Genomic DNA, 19,283 nt, shown 5'->3' on the forward strand with positions numbered 1-19,283 from the left:
CTGGCCCTATCCCAGCCAGTCGACCCCACGGCGACTCAGTCTCCAGCATGTCCACAGCAGCCTTCCCACCCTACGAAGACCACCATGCATTCTACGCCCAGGGAAATTCCTCAAACCCATACTACCTACCTCCTCATCAAGCCTCCACCTCTCCAGAGCGAATGGGATCGGGAACGGGTCCTGACCACGACGGCTGGCAATACCCCCGCGGCCAACGATCACGCACACGAACCAATTCTTCCTCTAATGCTCATGCTCGCGCCCCCCCTCCCTCACAATCTTCTTTCTCGACACACCGCCACCCAAATCCCCTCCCCCCCTCTGCCGGATAGAGAGGAGCCCGCTGCTGGAGAAGCAGGCGTGAGATCTACTTCGTCTGATTCGTCTGATCTCCGCGTCGCGTCGATTTCGTCTCCAGATGATCATGATCACGGTCACAATGATAACGCTCAGAATGCCCGTCCTACCAGTCTCGCCCGTCAACAAAGTGGTTGGCGCAGACATATGTCTGAAGCTAGTAGCGATGATGGCTCGACTTATGAAGAGCGCAGCAGACCGGGACAAGGACGCGGTTAGAGTCAAGGTCAAGCCTCAATCTAGCATTTTGTGCGGCCGTTTTCAAGTTCTTTTGACATATTTCTTTATTTGTTTGTATTTGATGCATCTGCAATGGCGATGGCGTTTGGGATTATTTGATTTTTTTTCTTCGATCTATGCGTGTACTATTAGTGCGTGACACTATTTCCACTGAATGTGGAATGGAATTATGGAAATGGGATGTGATGTGATGTTGAGTTTTTTTGCGTGGCTGTGGTGAATGGGTCAGCGCGCTTGTTTTGTACATATATGAATGGCAGGCATCATGTCAAGATGATGTTAGATGCCAGTGATGATAATGAGAATTATGGATGATGGTTATCTGAAATTATGAATTACTAGTAATATTACCAAAGTAATACATAGAATAGAACGGTTTCATTACAGTGACTGTTGTTTTGCAATTTGCTAGTCTCCATAGTACTATATGAACTCGAAATGATCATGGAGCCGTACAGTGGTGTTGCAAAAATTTGAAACCCCATGTTAGATTGTAACTGCCACTATACATTGGCCATCTCCGTGACTATCCGTCCCCATCCATGACAACCGGGTTTCGTCTTCTTTCCATAACCCTTATGTCATCGCGCCACTGAATGCCACATAATCACACAAACCCACGAACATAACCCACCTAGGCACATAGTGTTCAATCTGACGACCCGGGAATAGGATACTCGAGCGTATGCTTCCAAGGAAATAAAAGCAAATTCTGGGCATTGAGGAGATTGATATACTGAGCCAAAACACTCACCATGGCGAGCAAATCTTCCCGCGCCTCCTCCTGATTAGCGTTTGTCTCAACCTTGCATTTAACGAGCTCGTCAATCTTTCTGTGACTATCGCGTAGGAATTCAGTGCCGACGTATCCTAGAAACTCGGCCGGGCGGAAACAAGTTCTCTGTAAAGAACGACCAAATGTCCAAGGTCGAATTCTGGGTGCGTTGCGGCTATTTTGAGGATATTGTCTAAGACGTAATAGCCCAGTGTCCGAACCTCACTATTTGCGAAGAGCATTGCGGCAAAGTAGGAGCTTTTAGATCCTGGGTGGTCTGGTGCTTGGCCGCGGTGTATTGCGTTGACATTGTCGGATATTCCAGACCAAGATTTGTCCATCTATGTATAATTTAATTTAGAATGAAATGGGGACAGGGAAACACAACCCTTGGTTATGGAGCTTACCTCATTATGAATTTCTTGGACAATGCTTTTGACCTCTTCCGTGACCCCAGTGCGCTGGAGGCGAAGTGATAGGTCTTCAGATCTGGGCTCGGGACCCGAAGCATCCCAAACTACCACTTCAGTGGGCTCTTTCTTTTCAAGTTGACTTTTCCAAACCTCTTTTCCAAGCTGGCGTAACTTCTCTAGGTCCTTGGGAATGACATTGCCGCAAGGGGCTGCGGGGTGATGCTCCGTTACTTGGCCATATTTGACGGCCAAGTGCTGGAACTTGGAAAGAAAAACGGTTCCATCAGGTTCCTTTGCTCGATCAGCAGCTTTATACTGGGGATTGGTATACTATTTGAAATTAGTTTTCGGGAAGTTACAGCGTGGCTGGCAAGGTAAAATAAAATGAATGATGAAACTTACAATCAAGGGCTCTGATGGAACAAGATGGTATAAGTGGTCACCTGTAACCAAAGCATGTGTCTGGAGAGCGCGATATGGCAGGGTATTCCAGAGAAGATCAACCAGTTCCGAGTTTAATCCGTGCATTTTGACGGTCACTGATATATTGTACTTTGGCCACATCATCTTGAGGTCACGAAGTGACTGGCTGTTCAACTTAGTATCGTCATGATCCATTTTGAATGTGGTTGATGTAAAGATTTCACAGATAGAAGTCAGGGTCGGGTATATTGTTTAAGATCACTCCTGGTTTCAAGTTATGTTCTTCTTTTATATTGAACATATTCCCCAAAGCTTCCAAAAACATGACGTGTTTATAATGATGATGTGTAACAACAGATAGCGGCCTATGTCTGTGCTAAGTTTAACTTTATAGTGCCCTGATTTGGAGGATATCAGTTTCCTAACGTAGTTCAAATTTAATATATCGGCGGGATGGAGACATGATTCATTCGCTACGAAATATAGTATTCTAAGTTTCAAAACGTCACGGTCACTATGTACCTCCCAACTCGGAGGTCATGGCTATCGCTTTTCCTGCTTGTTTTGTGTTATTATTAGCATATTGGATTTTCCAATGACATAAGAGAAGTTCTGTTCTTGACCTGATTGACAAAATTACTAAGTCTTCTGTCCAACCTCCATCTTCCATGTCATACGCCTTAATTATCAGTCCGTTAGCTATCTTTCTGTTGGGAAGCATTCCGAACTACTACGTCAACTTCATGAAAAAGATAAGATAACTTCAACATAGAAATGCACTGAATCTAATGTCCAGAAACTAATATCTATCCTCTGGGCTGGCTACTAGTTACATATGACCTGATATTCGACGTCATTTTACGCGTGCTGAGAAATTTGGTGTGCTTGCACAGACCCTTGTTGATTGATTCTATTGAGATGAATACATTATGCATGTATTCCTTTTTGGCAAGCATTCTAGAGGGCTTGGATCTACTCTTCCCAGGTAATGGGGCGCTGTTGCGTAAAAGTGGTATGCGCTCGGCCTCTTGTGTAACGTGAGCCTTCCAAGGTGGTGTGTGGCAATCGGAACTTGAAAGTGAGAATGGGCCAGCACCACATGCCAAGGTTGGCCCCACGCTTTTAAATATAAAATTGAAGATTTAGATGATGTCTCCCTAATCCTTTCCTTTTTCTTTATTTCGAAAGCAAGCAGCTTGAACTTACTATCACCCCTTTATACTATTCTAAACCCTCGCCATCCTGCTACCGAGTACAAGAAAAGATGGACGCGAATTACGAGAATAATAATAATGACTCGGATCCATTCCGCAAAACCTGCCTCATACCCTATCCGAATGTCGACGACCTCCCACCCACACTGCGTGATAAACTGAATATCTTGCCTTTCCGCCGCAACATCCTTATGACTATATCACACTCCCATGGTCTTGCACCGCACCTGCTCGGCCTGATTGGTTCCTGCTTCGATGGCACTCAGCGCGGTCTCCCAACACTTGACTGGCAGTTGATTGTGTTACGAACGGCTTCGGTTCTCAAAGCAAAGTACGAGTACGATGTGAATCTTCCGGTGGCTGAAGTTTACGGCATGCCTCAAGCGAAAATCGACTCTATTGCGTGTCCCACAGAAGCAATTCAGGATAAAAGTCAGGGCCCGTGGACCGATCGAGATAAGATTCTACTTCGGCTCGTGGATGAGCAATTAGCCACGTATACTAATGAAGAGAAAACAATTCAGGAAAGTATCGAGATACTTGGCGCTGATATGGTCGTGGAAGTGCTGATTGTTATTGGGATTTATGCCCTTTTGGCAAGGTTGATCAAAGGGTTGAGAATAGATGATGATCACGAGATTCCTGATTTGAAGGAAAAGATTCAGAAGGCTATTACTGCGACAAAATAGCCTCTGCACTTTCCGGTTTTCATGTTCCAAAGCTTTTCAGGGTCAAGTTGGATTCTCTATTGGTTTTATACTACAGATCAATGCGCATACTTCCTCCGAGCCTTGGTGTACCGAGGTACTAGTCATCTATAGATTACGGGGTATTAGTTGAGGGCCTTAAAGCTTCTTGGCACGATTATTGGCATTTGACGTGTTGGATGCCCAGGTGGTATTTGGTGCTTAGATATCTAGGTAGCGCTATATTAAGCATAAATGGTACAGAGTGAGGAAAGGTAAGAGATACGATTTTGTCACTTAAATTAAGTTAGGTTTATCACATCTTGAACTCCAGGGTACCCAGCCAAACCAGGAACTAAAATCCTGCCAACGCTATGCCATGCAATATGTAATGTACCCATGTAACGAACGCCATGCTGATGCGAACAGAAGATTGAAAAAAAGGGGGAGTGAAATAATGCATCAAGCAGAATCAAGCACTGCCAAAAAACCCAGCAACACTCCTCTGCCCCTTAGGCGCGATATTCAAAACAGAGAATTTCGACTCCGCAAGCCGTTTTCCTGCCTTGATACTTTCCAGTGCCCTGGTTTTATAAAAGTTAGCACACAGCACAACGTTAATCCAGACCAGCATCCATATTAATGGATACTGGAAAGGTTTATACAGAGAGAGGAGAAACATACCACTCAACCCCAACAACCCTAACCCCCTTCCACCCACCCCTAGAAATTTCCATCTGCAATTTCCTCGCCGCGAGACCACCGCCCGCACCGGCGCCTGTTGTTCCCGGTGCCGCGACGATAATGTGTGTTACGCCCTTCCGCGCCATGAAGGATGCGACGTTGGCGCCGTGCGCGACGAGGAGGTGTTTTAGTTTGTGATCGGAGATTTGTGGGAGGGTTGTGCCGTTTATGTAGATTGATGTTCCGGTTAGGAGAGTGGATTTGCATTCAGATTTAGGGCCGGGGTTGGGATTAGGATTCGGGTTAGGGGTTTGGTTTTTGTTTTCGTCTTTCGGGGTAGATAGTGTCGGTGTCGGCTCTGCGAGTTCGAGGTTTATTTTTGATGATGATGCAGGTGCGGATGCGGGTGTGGATGCAGACTCGGAAGTAGAAGCAGATGTAGAAGCGGACGCAGGCGTTGATGCATATGAAGATAAAGATCCATGCGTATCCTCGGGCAAAGACATGCCCTCCACCCCCAGCCTTCCTGTCGAGATACCTCTATCGCTATCTCCATCTCTATCACTCTCTTGCCTCTTCTTCTTCAATTCTTCCTCCACAGGATGAACCCACTTCAACTTCTTCTCCGTCCAATGCACTTTATCATCCGCCTTGCGTTTATTAACCCCCATAAAGCTCCGAATATCCCGAACACCCATTTGCGAGCGCTTGGCCTCCGCATCCGAAACCCATCGATATTCGCCACCGGGTCTCGGCCTGGAAGATGTCTGTGCAGGCTGGCGTCCGGCTCCAGCATCTGTCTCTGGTGAATCAGGTCCCAGTGTCCCGTCAAAAGCACCAGCACCAGTCCCAGTCCCACAGCTGAGCTGATCTCGTTCCCGCTCCCCCGAGCTTCGCGGAAGACAGTTTCCAGTACGGTACTGGTTCCGGAGTTTTTCTGCTCGCGTGTCGCGCCATGCGGTTGTGTTTGAGTACGGGTTATCGGCTACTTGGTGGCCTGTTGAGTGTGAGACCGAGTTATCGTAGATATTGGCATTTTGGAGGGTCAGCTGCTTAGGTTTGGAGGGCGCCATTGGCGTTGGTTGTTGGCCGGCCGCTGGCTCATGCCCCAGTCAAGTCGCTGGCGCTGCGATGTTTCAAGTTCTGCAGTTTCGGTGGTGGGGAAGGCGCTGGATTCTGCTTCTTTTCTTATTTGGTTTGATTTTTTGGCGGATTGCGCGCGTCGCGGTGTTTCATTTGTGGTCACTGCATTTGTGGGCGGGAGTGGTTCTTGTTGACGGAGGAATTTTTCTTTTCGTCGAGTGTCGCTTTGTCGATGTTGAATGACGTTGGCGTGGTGAGAAATTGAACCGTGGTTGACGTGTTTGGATTTTGCCGTTTTGGGATAGGGTTGGTCAGTCACGTGGCAACCGTTGGCATGTAGAGATTCATGTCTTTGTAGGAGGAAATGGGTTATCCGAAGCTATTTGCATGTAAATTTTGGCTTTTTATCCTTGAATGTGCTGTGCGTACTGGCAGTAATGTTGATAGATGGATTTAATGCTTATGTGGTGAGTTCCACTGGGCAAGAGTTGGTCATATATATTTTGAGAAACAACTTGAAGAAGAGTACCTATAGGGGACTGTATATGAGGACCATAAGCTGAAAAAACCCGGAAGCTGTTTTTTTCAATCTGGGCCCTTCAATCTTGGAAATCCCTAGTTCGGTAGTATGCAACTTGAACTTTCTGTGATGACCATATCTAATTTAAACTGTCAAGTTGGAACTTGAATGGTCGTTCATCTTCCACATGGCTTGCATCTCAATATCCAAGAGACACCCCCATTCTAGCAAATGAGTTATAGGGAGATGGATAAAGATCAGATTGTACCTTTCTTATTCAACAGAATCCAAGGTACATGTACGGAATTAAAAATTCGATTATAAATGTTTGAGATCAAAGCTTCCTGGTCATCCAATTGTTGACAACAGTATACGCCCTGCTTAAGTCAACTGACTTCGAGCAGAAACGCACTGGCATTTACATTCAACTGTAGAACAACCTCATTTGGCTGTGAAGGTGAGAATATATTAACGATATACTAATCCACGAAAACTAAAAGACCCTCAGCAATCTGGTTCTGCCTGAGATCGCTGGCTCCAGCTATGCATGTATGTACTACGCGCCACCTTAGACAAATCCAAGAGCAAAACCCAACGCGAAAAATAAACCCAGGTACATAAAGATTGAGTACTCTGCATGCAGTTCGCCTTCTATTCAAAACAAGCCAGCGGCATATCACATAGTTACCAAACAAAGTACAAAGAACAGAGAGAGACATACAGTCCTCCCTGGCTACGGGACATAAATAAATCTGCGCCTCAATCTCGGCATCACCCTTGTTCAAATGCACTACGTTTCCAGAAGGCTGCCGCAACCCGCCTCTGAGATCTCTGTCTGCACAGTCTCTGTACACCGTGCCAGGTCCCGATGCATTGTGGCTAGCCGGTCCGCTGTGCGTATGGTAGTCCGGCATCTTCTCATCGGAGAGTTCGTAACTAGCACGCAGTGTGTACGGAGTACATGCATCTCGTAGTATATAGAGATACTAGGTGATGATATCAGAGCCAGCCATCGCAACCGCAACGGCATCAGCTAAGTTCCCGCCCCAACACGAGCAAGCGAAACAAAACACTCCTCTCCTCTCCCCTCCTCAAAAAGGTCGGTCTACAATCAGGGAATTAATCTGCGCAAACCCAATGCAGGCTACGCAAGACTGACATTCCACTTGGTCTTACTTAGCTTGGTCCGGTCGGGAGGGGCGGGGGAGAAGAAAAAAGAAAAGAAGGGAGGAATAAAAAAAGAAAAAGAAAAAAAGGAAAAAAGGAAAAAAGGAAAAAAAGAAAAGACACGAGGTGGTGGGTGATACCAAGCACCACAAGCCACAAGGGATGGGATGGGGGAGTAAGAGAGGGGAGGGGTGCACCTGAGCACAAGCACAAGCCTAAGTCTAAGCCCAAGCCGAACGAAGCCCAAGCTCAAGCCCGGGTTCATAGGACTGGAGGAGGAGGAGGTGGAAGAGGGTGGGTGTCTGAGACGAGACGAGAGTGGCAGGGCAGAAACGAAAAGGCGCGAGCCTGAAACCAGCGGTGTGCAACAGTAGTCGCCATATCCCAGCAAGACATGACAAGACAAGACAGGCTAAGACCTATTCTGTCTGGCTCATGATTCTGCGACGGGGTCTCGCTCTCTCGCTCTCTGGATAATCGGGTCCAGAACGAGCAAGACACGCATGGCATGCTTCGAGAATGTGGCGACCCACGCGTTTCGGACAGGAAGGGATACAGTAATTCGCGCGCGCTACGGTGATGACAGAGGACGGGACAGGATAGGATAGCACGGGACGGTGGAACAGGATCAGCATAGCATTAGCATTAATCTTTGAATCCGGGGGTAAGTCATGTCATCGTCTTCTATCTCTACGCTGTATGTATGCAGTAGCTCTGGATGGTGTATCTTGCAGAACTGTGTGTGGACATAGAGATGCATGCAGGCGGGGGAAGATGTCTGTGCATGCATTCTTCGATCGTCCGGGGGAGTGTCTGACAAGACGGTGAAGCGTGCAGAAACGCTGCTCTTCTCTGTTCTGCTATGCTATGCTCTTACGGGGAAGTGGCAATGTGGCACCCCAAGCAACCAAAGGGTAAAAAAAGAAAACAGAAAAAAAGCAAAAAAAAGGCGGAACAGGGAAGAGCTGGAGCAGAGAAGAGCAGAGCAAAGCAAAGCAGATCCGGGCACAAGCTAAGCAGATCAGATCAGAGAGCACGGCCGGTCGGCCGGGGTGGATGGGTGGGTGTATGCACGGGTCTGTGAAGTGCATTAGGGGGGCAGGGCCGAATGTCGTACATCAACTCTGGTTCCCTCGGCCCTACCAGTTAGAAGGACGTTTTCTGGGAGCCATGCATCGGCACAGATTATGCAAAGTTAGCTAGGGTAGGGAAATCCGTAACTCTGTCGAGCCGGGGCCGAAGGGAGGGGAGGTGAAGCACAAGACAGGACATGACAAGGCGGAAAAGCAAAAGAATTGGGGACCACACCAGTCCACACGATAATCTGGAACGCTGACGTCGTGTCGATCATTTGAGGTTTCAGAAGATTGAAGATGAATTTTGATTTTCTCAAATCTCTGGGCCTGTCTCGCTTCGGTCCGTGGAGATTTCCCCCAATGGATATGAATATGGATCCGGGCACAAGAATGATACGAAGTACCCGTACTGAAGTACTGGGGGTATAGCATATAGGGCGTGGGAATTGGCATTAGCATTAGTATTAGCATTGGCACTGACATTGATTGGCACAAGCATTGACAATCGGAACCTCAATTCCAGGATTTTATTTCGAACCGGCCCTGAGCGGGCAATGGTCACATCTCTTCCTCTCTCGGAAAGCCAGAGAGAAAAGAGCGAAAAAAAAAATTAGAGGGCCCAGAGCATCCAGCTGAGAGGGCACTAGAGGGTGAGGAGAAAATCATAGCGTGGGCGTGCAAATAACCCCATTCGCGATAGGGGAGGGGGGACGAGCATCCCCCGAACAACTCCACTCACAAGAACCCACCTGGGACCAACGGCCAGTGGATCATCCTGTGCCACGTCTGCACGCAAGGGGGCAACTGGCGGTGAAATCCACCACGATCTAGGCCGCCCGCTACGTGGTCGCGGCCACCGCCAGTCATTGTCCGGTCGGATCGTCGATCGGCGGGCGCTTGCAGCTCATCCTCCCCCCTCCTCCCCTCCGGAGTATCCAATAGGGAAGGTTGTTGAGAATTTAGCGTCGTTACACCTTTGACGCCCCCTCCCTTCAGCCTGCTAAGCTGATCATGATGGGGTTTCGTTCTCGGAGGAGAGACCCGACATGGAATGGCCGGAGTCTGACCTGGGTGAAATGGAAAAAAAAAAAAAAGAAAAATTGTTCAGCACAGCGGAGAAGGGGGGAGAAGAGGATGAGGAAAGAAGCAGAGCACAGAGGACATAGCAGTAACGCTAGGCGAGCAAGATGAACGTGCAGTCGATCTCTCACGGGACAATGCAATGCGAGGTTAAATCGGGGTCGCACGGCCCCGGGCTTTCCAGATCCTGGTCTTGTCGTGGTGTGCTGTCATTCGTGGCAAAGTTGAAAACCTGGCCGGTAAGATAGAGGAATGTGCGTGAGGTGAGGGAAAGGGAAAGGGAAGGGGAAGGGCGTGGAAATGTGGTGATAGTAACAGCGACAGCAGTAAGTACATACGGAGTAACTGGGGTAGAGTAAGTGTACTCCGTAGTATCCCATAACGAGATGCTAACTATGTACGGAGTGGGAGTACTCATAGTCGTACTTAGCCAGACTCACGACTACAGACTATAGAGTAAGTACTTCGTACCTCAAGCTGCAAGAGCTGCACTCTGTACTCCATCCGGATACTCTGTACAGACAGACTATCGGAGAGAATCCCCACTAAATCCTCCTGTACGACCCCGGCGGCCCGCGGAGACAGGGTATCCTTGTACGAAAAGCCCGCTAGTTTCTCTCGTCCGACCAAAAGTCCCATTTCCTCCGTCCCACCGAGGAATCTCCTGGCAAATGCCTGTGATCCAATAATTGCTGATTCTACGGGGTAATCAACTCAAATCAAATCATATATCAAATCATATCGAAAGGACTGTTGATTACGGAAGATTGCTAAATGAGGTACTGTGCTCCGTAGTCCAGTCATGGTGATCATTATCATCTCAGTCCGACACCAATGCCAGCGCCAGCGCCAAAGCCAAAGCTAGCGCCAGTGCAACCTGTCACTGTCGTCGCTCTGCACGGACGGGCCTGCAGGGTCATTCGCCTGCAAGGTACGGGCGAACCCGTCGATCAATGGTCTATGCTGGTCAACAGGCATAGCGTAAAAAAGACTCAGTGGAGAAGTCGCAAAGGCACCGTTGTTCCGAGGTGAACCTAACTTACCACTAGGAACCCCGGGGGGGGGAGGGAAGAGTGGAGGAGGAAGAATCAGGGCTGCGGAGGACAATGGTCCTGCTAATTAAACCAAGACCGAACTATGGAGCCGGGGTGTAGGGGTACGGATAAAAAGAAGATACAACTCGTAATCTGGGAGACTCTGTCCGTATCGGGTACTCCGTAGTGAGATTAAGTACATCAGGACGAGATGGGATTAATTAAGTGAAAAATGCTTTGAATAAGGATTCTCATGGATGATCTGTGTGCCGTGGCCGTGGCCGTAGCGGTAGCCGTAGTACCTCGATCCCCTTGCTTATATTCACGGTTCAACGGTTCCTAAGTTCGGACGCAATTTGATAGATTACATCGTGTGGGTGTGTGATGGAGTGCTAGACTGGGCTAGCGAGTCCCACACCTGGTCCAAGCTCGGGAAAATGTGATTGTGATTTGATTTGACCGGTGACCCCGTCCAGGTTACTGTATGTATAGTCGGAGGTTGGGTACGGAGGATTGCTGGAGAAATTTGAGAAAAGAAAAATCAAATAAATCAAATAAATCGAAACCTGGCAAAGGGAGAGAAAAAGCAAAAAGAAGAAAAGAAGAAGAAAAAAAAAAGCCAAAGCCAATGAAGCCAGCCGTTCCTCAGCTGGTTGGGTACTTGTAGTTTCAGACTCCACCCAGCCCCCAATTGTAATCCGCCATCCCATCCCATGCCCCCTCTTCTTGTTCGGATTTGCATTTCTTGTTTCCATTGTCGACAAGCGGATCCCCCCTACTGTACGCTGCGCAGCGGGTATCGGGCCGTCGATAGCGAGCTGCGGTGCAGGGATCAGAGTGGCCCACGGACGAGGATGCTGACTCGAGCTGGATGAAGAAATTAGAGTGCTGTCAATGGATGTATTCTGCAAGCATCCACGGGGAGGAGGCAGGAGGAGGCAGAAGACAGCATACATTATAGTTACCTTATAAGATACTACATACTCCGTAGTATTGGCAAGAGCATTTTTCCTTGAACTATCTTTCCTACTCGTACGTCTTTCCTCTTTCCCAAAAGAATAAAAACAGGGAGGGAATATTCCCACCACCACCACCACACCAGCATCACACCAGCCAACCCCAACCCCAACCCCAACCCTAACCCCACCGCTGTCTAAGCTAAGCTCCGTTTCTTCCCGAGGAGAGCCAAGGGTCTGTGTGGAAGAGAGGATTGGCCAGGACGCCACTGAAGAAACCCACTACAAATGACGAGCAGAAGGAATCGATAATCGATCATGGTCGGTCTGATCATAGCCAGGGCCATCGGGGAGCCGGGGAGGAAGCCCCATCGGACCCGGACCCCCGTTCATCCATCCACTAATTCTTCACCGGGCTTAGCATTATTGAATATTCAGATGAGATGGACATGGATGATTCCAGAGGGAGAGGGGGGAGAGGGGAGGATGAGGGAAATAATGCCAATAATTTCCGATAGCGTGGAGGGTCCATTAGCAGACACGTCAGTTCAGGGTAGTCAGGGTAGTCAGGGTAGGTCAGTTTGGTCAGGTTGAGTGAAGTCAAGTCAAGCTGGGAATCGCGGCCCCTGTCATGTTCTGACATCTGTCAACCTTGTTCGAGACTATGAAGCAAGGGTGACTGGCGGTGAATTGGGAGTCGTCAGAGGAGGAGGAGAGTATTCCGAGGGAGGAGATTTGTAGCAGAGTCTGCTCCCCTTGCTGCTACTACTGGTGCTGTTCCTGCTGCTCTCTCTCTTGTGCTCTGCCCTGGTCTACTCCGTACTACGATATGCTCCGCTTCACTTACTACGAGTACTTCGTACTCTCTGCTCGGCTGTTTCCCACGTCATGGCTAGCACGCAAGTTGAGCTAGCCTTGTCGAGCAAGAGCAGAGCAGAGCAGAGCAGCTCGTCACGGGGCTAGACTTGCGATCCGGTCGGTAAACGCCCAGCCGTCGTACTGGCAGGGATGGTGGAGAGAACAGACCCTCGATCGACCCAAGCCACCCGTGCGTGGTGGCCTCTGGGCCAGTGGATTATCCCTTGACGCTCAGACTGGTGGGAGTAGTATTATAGCAGTACTCTGGACGAAGTCCAGAGGACTGCCATAGAGTAATAGATATGAGTACAGAGTACTCTGTACTCTGTACCCTGTAATGATCGCTGAGAGCGAGAAGTACTCGTACTCTCCGTAGGGAGTACTACAGTACACACTCTGTCTCTGTTCTCTCGTACCCGCACGATCGACGGGCCGCCTCAGCATATCCGGGCGGGAGTCCGTGTTGATCGATCACTCGCTCCACTTGAGACTAGACTGTGACTAGTTTTGGGATACTCGTACTGGTGAGCTGGTCTGGCCAGGAGGAGTGCTGAGTTACTGAGTGTATACAGTTACTCTGTACTCCACGCTCAACCATGGTACTCTGGCAATCGTATCCGAGTACCATGGTAGAGGCAGCACTGTAGTAGCAGTGGTTGTTTATTGCAGTAACTGCAATAGTAGCTATACAGAGTATACAGGAGTGTATAGCTACTTTACTATTGACAGAGCATACAGAGTATACAGAGTACACAGAGCATACATAGTACTTCGTACTCTGTATGTACAGTGCGTGCACCCACCAACCGTGCGTGGCTACAGATATTCCCCTCTCGTCCCTGCATTTTCTCTTTTTCTCTTCTCTTTTTTTTCTTTTTTTTTCTAATTTTCCCAATTCAATTTCCCATTTCTTTTCTTTTTTTTATTCCCCATTTATTCCCACTTCCTTTTTTCTCGGTCCTTGCTTCTGGTGGCGGTTGACTCGATCGACCATCTCTCCCCACCCCCCACTGAAAATGATTCGATGCTATTTCGGTTGAACACAACACTCAAAAGGGCCCGGGATTGTCTTTGCATTCCCAGCCTTCTTTTCTATTTCCCACATCACATCACATCCACAGAGTCTCTCTCTCCCACCCACTTAGTCATCCTGCGGCTCCTTGAATGTGTTCCTGCTCCTCCCCCTTCCTGTAAACTGCAGAGGGATGCGTTTGCTGCACGCCAGCCTTCTGTAAAACCTCTTCTTTTTTAGGTCCCCCTTGACTCCATATTCTTATTTCTTCGTGATTGCCTGCTTTTTGACTACCGACTACTTGCATACTTTTTTCATGTTTGTCACGACCTCATGAAACTTGATGACCTTAAGCATTGCACTTGATTGAAGCATTCACAAAAGTCTACTGCTGTTGCTGCTGCCACTGCCACTGCTACTGCTATCTGCTGCCTACATTGCCAACCCCTCTTCACGCCGTGCAACATCACACTTCCACTTCACTTCACACTTCCCTTTGACCTCACCACTTCTCCCACACACACACACACACACCCACTCCCCCGTTTGATCACTCGTTGTCGGAACCCCCCCCATCCGTCAGCCTTCTTCCCTCTTCTTCCTCCAGTTCTCCCCGTGAAACCGAAAAGCTGGAGCTGCCGTCGATCTCGCAGGTCCACACCCGCGGTCCTGCTGACGCTCCCTGGTACAATCACCACGCCGTCGAACGTCCACTATTGCCAGGCGACAAGCTCCCCGCACTCAGCCTGCCGACGGCCTCGCAGATTCCATCGCGCTTCGTCTATCCAGACCCGAGCTCCGTCAGCTCAAGCGCCCGTACAAGCTTGTCCAGCGCTGCTTCTCTCCACGAGCCCAGAAGTCCCCCTCCATCTGAATTGGGGGCCCAAGGTCGCCTCTCACTGGATTCGGAGTACCAAGTCGCCCAAGAGGGCTATTACCCCAGCCCAACCTCGCTTGGCAGTATGAATCAGGCTCAGCCGTACATGGATGTTCATTCCCATATGTCCTCCGCTCAACCTTACGCTTCACAAGCCGCCACCGCTGGTGCCATGTCGCACTACCCTTACCACCAGCAACCCCCGGTGCTGCAGCCTGCATCATCCTATGCTCCGCACTCTTACCCGCAGTACGGCTATCCCAATGGTGTGACGTCCCCGCCAACAGGACACCCGCCCCCTGCGAGCTCCATGGCCGGTCAGATGCCCGCTCAGCTGTTGCCTCTCCCTGGTATGTTCATCGCTTAGGAATCGCGGGATAACCGAGCTTTTCCATGTTTCCGAACGCAAAAACCAAGCTAACCGCCCCCTCCCCCCCCACCAGTGAACCATTCCGCGGCCCCACCGGGATACGGAAACAACACCGGAGCTCCGTTGCAAGGCTTCGTCTACGATACCACGGGCCAGGTCGCACCTCCAGGAGCCAAGCCTCGCGTCACAGCTACTTTGTGGGAGGATGAGGGTAGTCTCTGCTACCAAGTGGAAGCCAAGGGAGTCTGCGTCGCTCGGAGAGAGGGTGAGTGAAATTCTTCCGTTGGGAGGCACACCTAATTCGCAAATTCTTACTTATTTGTCCCCAGACAACCACATGATTAACGGCACAAAACTACTGAACGTGGCTGGCATGACCCGTGGCCGTCGCGATGGAATCCTGAAGAGCGAGAAGTTACGCCATGTCGTGAAAATTGGCCCGATGCATTTGAAGGGTGTCTGGTAAGTTAAACTGTTCTGTTGAAGCAACGACAACAACGTTGACGGCAATGCTAATATCTCGCAGGATTCCGTTTGAGCGCGCATTGGAGTTTGCAAACAAGGAGAAAATCACTGATCTTTTGTATCCGCTCTTCGTGCATAATATTGGTGGTCTGCTGTACCACCCGGCAAATCAGACTCGGACCAACTTGGTGGTGCAAGAATCCCAGGCTCGACGCATGGAAGGTCCCCCAACTGGACCCCAGCGTACCCCGACCGCACCTCAGCCATCGACTCTGCACCATCACGCGATGCAGACCCCAATGTCCTCGCACATGTCTCAACCATCATCCATGGGCGGTGGCCCGCGGCCCGGCCTTGACCGCGCGAACACCTTTCCCACCCCGCCCGCCAGTGCATCGAGCTTAATGGGAGTGACCAACCAAGGGAGCTCATATGAATGGGGTGGCCAGGGAATGAACTCGGGGGTGCCACAGTCACAGCAGCCTCTGTCAATCGACACCGCGCTGAGCAACCAACGTTCCATGCCGACCACCCCAGCCACTACTCCCCCGGCAACAACATGCAGGCCATGCCCCCATATCAAGCTCAGTCTGGCTATGAAAGCAAGCCCTACTACTCAGCTGCGCCTCCAAACCACTCCCAGTACGCACCACAGACGCCGATGACACAGTCCGGCCTCTCCAGCTATGGACAAACATTGCCAAATGTGAACTACCTGAAGAACGAGATGGCGCCTCCGACAGGTCGGGCTCCTGGTGCCCCTGAGACCGATAATTCTGATCTCAAATCCGACCGCTACTCCCAGAGCAATGGTCCCGGTGATTCAGTCTCGGAGCAGGAACCGGAGTACCTGCAAGATCAAGGGACCGGCTATAACCCCAATCGCGGCTCGTATACCTACACCACGAACCCTTCCGTCGGATCTCTCGCCGGTGAACACCCACAGCTGACCCCCGAGATGACGGGATCCCCCCAGCAAAATGGCTCGGGCCGAATGACCCCCCGAACCAGCGGTGGTCCTCCACCTCACTGGGCTTCTGGGTATAACACTCCCCCTCGCCCCCCGGCTGCAACTACCCTGTATAATGCAGTCAGCGATACCCGTGGCACGCCCGTTAATGGTGCCTCCGACCCATACTCCATGGCCTCCACCACCACCCCGGTATACTCCACCTCGATGGGTGGCTCCCTGGGCTCAGGCAGCAAGCGCATGCGCGAGGAAGACGATGTGATCCGGCCCGAAAGCGGCGGCGAGTACGAAAGCAAGCGCCGCAAGACCATCACTGACACAAGCCTTGGTGGCCCCGTGGGCGCTGCCCCGATCCTGCAGCCCATGAAAACCGGCGCAGTGATGACGCGCCGTCGATAAGCTGTGCCCTCGTTTCCTCCTCTTCAACCTCCTCTCTTTCACGAGAGTGATGATGACCCTTTTCTCACTGGTCTGGAGTTTTGTTTCTGATAGTTATTTGGTGCTTGTGTCGACATAATCCCACATCGCCACAGACTATGAACGTTCGACATGAGATTTCTTTTGCTGTTTAGCACCCCCCTTTTCGCCCCATTATTTCATTTCTTGAAGTTTCTACCACGGCGAAACCATATCCAATATGGGCTTCAAGGAGTGAGAAGGAAAAAAGAGAACGACATTGCATGAAAAGCTTTTGGTTACATCTGATCTCACTCCACGCCACGCCTCTTGCATTTTGCTTTTCCCCCGTTCTGCGATGCACTCATTTTACGAAACTTCCTGGGAAAATATCTCTCGGGTGTTTGACACGACCGTGACATATCATCATCTCTCTTTTCTTACCGACTTGAGATATAATGGCCCCCCCATTCTAGCCTAGCGCGCTCTTTCCATTCCAGCATGATGAAACGGGCTCGACGAGAGGGAGGAGTTTTTTTTTCCTTTTTTTCCATCTCTTTTTCAACATCAAATAACTGGGCCCCTCTCCTCTCGCACCTTGACGACAATGATGTAACGAATCTCTTATGACGAATCTTCTATGTGTGCGATTTCTACATCGCCATGGCTTTTGGTTTTGGTTTTTGGTTTTTTTCTGCTTGATTTTCATTGATCATCCCTTCTTCTGCCTCGCTTTCTTCCCTTTGCCGGTTGGCTATGAAAAGCTGGAAAATAGCGGGAAAGAAACAGGGGTTGATTATCGCGGCAACTATTTATGTTTTGCTTTGGTTTTTTTTCATATTTATTTTGGCTCGCGCAGAAAAGGTTATTTGTTGCTGCCAGCGGCTGTGTTGTGTGATTGTCTTTACTGGCATTCCGGCTTTGGGGGTTTCTCTTTTTTTGGTGCTCCCTCTTTAAATCAACTCGAGCCTTTGGTTATGTTTTAGAGAGACGATATGATGGTAATGAATGATCATGATTTGATTTCTGATTTGATTTGATTTAATTCGCACTTGCACTTGCACGGAATGGACTGGAATGGAATGGGTTTACGGAACTGGGTATGGTATGACTTTCATAGCGATATACAATTCCCTGTCTCCTATGGATTTTCTTCGATTTCTCGCAAGTACAGTAGGTACAGTTGCTACTAGTAGTTCTGGTAGAGTTGCATGTAACTACTACTAGTAGTAGTAGTAGTAGTAGTAGTAGTAGTAGTAGTAGTAGTAGTCCACGGGTAGTATGACCCTGGGGTATCTTCTCCTTCCTTCTTTCCTTGGGCCTGATATATTTCTTGTTGGTTACCCTAGCACAGAATGAAGACATCTGTTCCTATCTCAATTAGCATCTTGAATGGCAGAGACAGCTCCCATAGCCCACGATTAAGAAAAAGTAATTATTTCATTATATGTTAAATATGAATTTGATAATTTCATACACTCCCGCATTCGCGCATCGGGTGTGGGAAAACCATTCAAGGACAAAAGCCACGACCGGAGTAATATGATATCTCAATTTCCAACCAGACCTCGGAGATGATGATTCACTTGAGTTTGCAGTACCTTGGACTCCAAAGAATTCATATGGATATGAAAGGAAGACACGACTAGCAAAGGAACTCGCAAATGACGCACTGTTTCGGCCAGAGGCATCCACGTTAGCTCTCAATTGTGAATAATCACCACACGTCGCAGACAATTTACTTACGCTGAAGATGCCATCATTGCAATAGTCGCCGTTTGTACAGCAATTTCCGTCAGGAGTGACAGGTCGTGGTGCAGGCAAGGAGGCAGCTGCTGAGCAAAACTGAGAACTATCTTTCTATAAATTAAAATGGGTTAAGTTAGTCTCATAACCAACTAACTGAGTCCCTAAAATGGGAGAATTTTTCATTGGCAGTTCATACCAGGATGCGAAGGGCTTCCACCGGGCTAATGGTAATGTTTCCCACGCCCTGCTGTTTGACGACGTTTCCTGGTGCCACCTCAGTCGTTGCCAGAGCAAGACTTGCGATGGAAAGGATAGCGGCGAAGTACTTCATTTTGGGTAAGAAAGTTGTAGTATAGAGAATTGTGACCACTGACAAGCTTTTGAGTACTGGGTTGAAAGAAAAGTGGTTAGTTTTCAGACTTTTATATGTTTTTTCTTCAAGCCTCTTAGCCAACTTGCATACAGGCTTTAAATTTCCGAGAGGTACCTACTGCCTAGGTATGTCGAGTAATATTTGGTTAAGTTCAAAGCAGGGTCGTATTCTGCATACTCGATAAAATATTATTCAGTAGAATTCCGAGGTCGAAAAGTCAGCAAGTTTAGCCGATTCGCAACTTTGCCTATGTAAAATAAGCATAATCAGTGTTTCCACTATAGTTAAAAATTCCCCGAATTGCTTCTCTCTGGGGCAGAGTAGCGAGTTGCTATCATCGAACCCGCTCATAGAAAATCTAAAGTCACTCGAAGATGTCAGAGTTTACTATACTAGTGTTTTGATAATTTGCAAAAACTATACAAGGACTATCTCCGCGGAGATGTGAACTGAGCTATAATATTGATTCTCGCAGTGTTGCATCTTAGTTTAACTTTGCCCATTT

General features: G+C 49.0%; 6 protein-coding genes across 6 annotated transcripts; 3 read left to right on the forward strand and 3 right to left on the reverse strand.

Annotated features, from left to right (window-relative positions):
* Positions 1-84: 84 nt before the first annotated feature.
* On the forward strand, positions 85-576 carry N7509_009492 (uncharacterized protein; the record flags this gene model as incomplete). The annotated part of the gene is made up of 1 exon (XM_056634129.1): positions 85-576. One exon carries the CDS (start codon positions 85-87, stop codon positions 574-576), a length of 492 nt encoding a protein of 163 aa, XP_056484749.1.
* A 670-nt stretch (positions 577-1,246) lies between these two features.
* Positions 1,247-2,403, reverse strand: N7509_009493 (uncharacterized protein; the record flags this gene model as incomplete). The annotated part of the gene is given in 4 exon segments (XM_056634130.1): positions 1,247-1,498; positions 1,510-1,713; positions 1,780-2,100; positions 2,188-2,403. The coding sequence occupies 4 exon segments, from the start codon at positions 2,401-2,403 to the stop codon at positions 1,247-1,249; spliced, it is 993 nt and encodes a 330-aa protein (XP_056484750.1).
* Positions 2,404-3,472: 1,069 nt separating this feature from the next.
* Positions 3,473-4,111, forward strand: N7509_009494 (uncharacterized protein; the record flags this gene model as incomplete). Its single annotated transcript, XM_056634131.1, has 1 exon — positions 3,473-4,111. One exon carries the CDS (start codon positions 3,473-3,475, stop codon positions 4,109-4,111), a length of 639 nt encoding a protein of 212 aa, XP_056484751.1.
* Positions 4,112-4,580: 469 nt separating this feature from the next.
* On the reverse strand, positions 4,581-5,865 carry N7509_009495 (uncharacterized protein; the record flags this gene model as incomplete). The annotated part of the gene is made up of 3 exons (XM_056634132.1): positions 4,581-4,692; positions 4,793-5,150; positions 5,358-5,865. The coding sequence occupies 3 exons, from the start codon at positions 5,863-5,865 to the stop codon at positions 4,581-4,583; spliced, it is 978 nt and encodes a 325-aa protein (XP_056484752.1).
* An 8,675-nt stretch (positions 5,866-14,540) lies between these two features.
* On the forward strand, positions 14,541-16,659 carry N7509_009496 (KilA-N domain-containing protein; the record flags this gene model as incomplete). Its single annotated transcript, XM_056634133.1, has 5 exons — positions 14,541-14,805; positions 14,899-15,090; positions 15,155-15,287; positions 15,352-15,680; positions 15,740-16,659. 5 exons carry the CDS (start codon positions 14,541-14,543, stop codon positions 16,657-16,659), a joined length of 1,839 nt encoding a protein of 612 aa, XP_056484753.1.
* A 1,739-nt stretch (positions 16,660-18,398) lies between these two features.
* Positions 18,399-18,736, reverse strand: N7509_009497 (uncharacterized protein; the record flags this gene model as incomplete). Its single annotated transcript, XM_056634134.1, has 2 exons — positions 18,399-18,512; positions 18,602-18,736. The coding sequence occupies 2 exons, from the start codon at positions 18,734-18,736 to the stop codon at positions 18,399-18,401; spliced, it is 249 nt and encodes an 82-aa protein (XP_056484754.1).
* Between the last annotated feature and the right edge of the window lie 547 nt (positions 18,737-19,283).

Source organism: Penicillium cosmopolitanum (assembly GCF_028827165.1).
Source record: "Penicillium cosmopolitanum strain IBT 29677 chromosome Unknown utg000009l:1.0-9042332.0:1.0-9050551.0, whole genome shotgun sequence".
NCBI classification, from domain to species: domain Eukaryota; kingdom Fungi; phylum Ascomycota; class Eurotiomycetes; order Eurotiales; family Aspergillaceae; genus Penicillium; species Penicillium cosmopolitanum.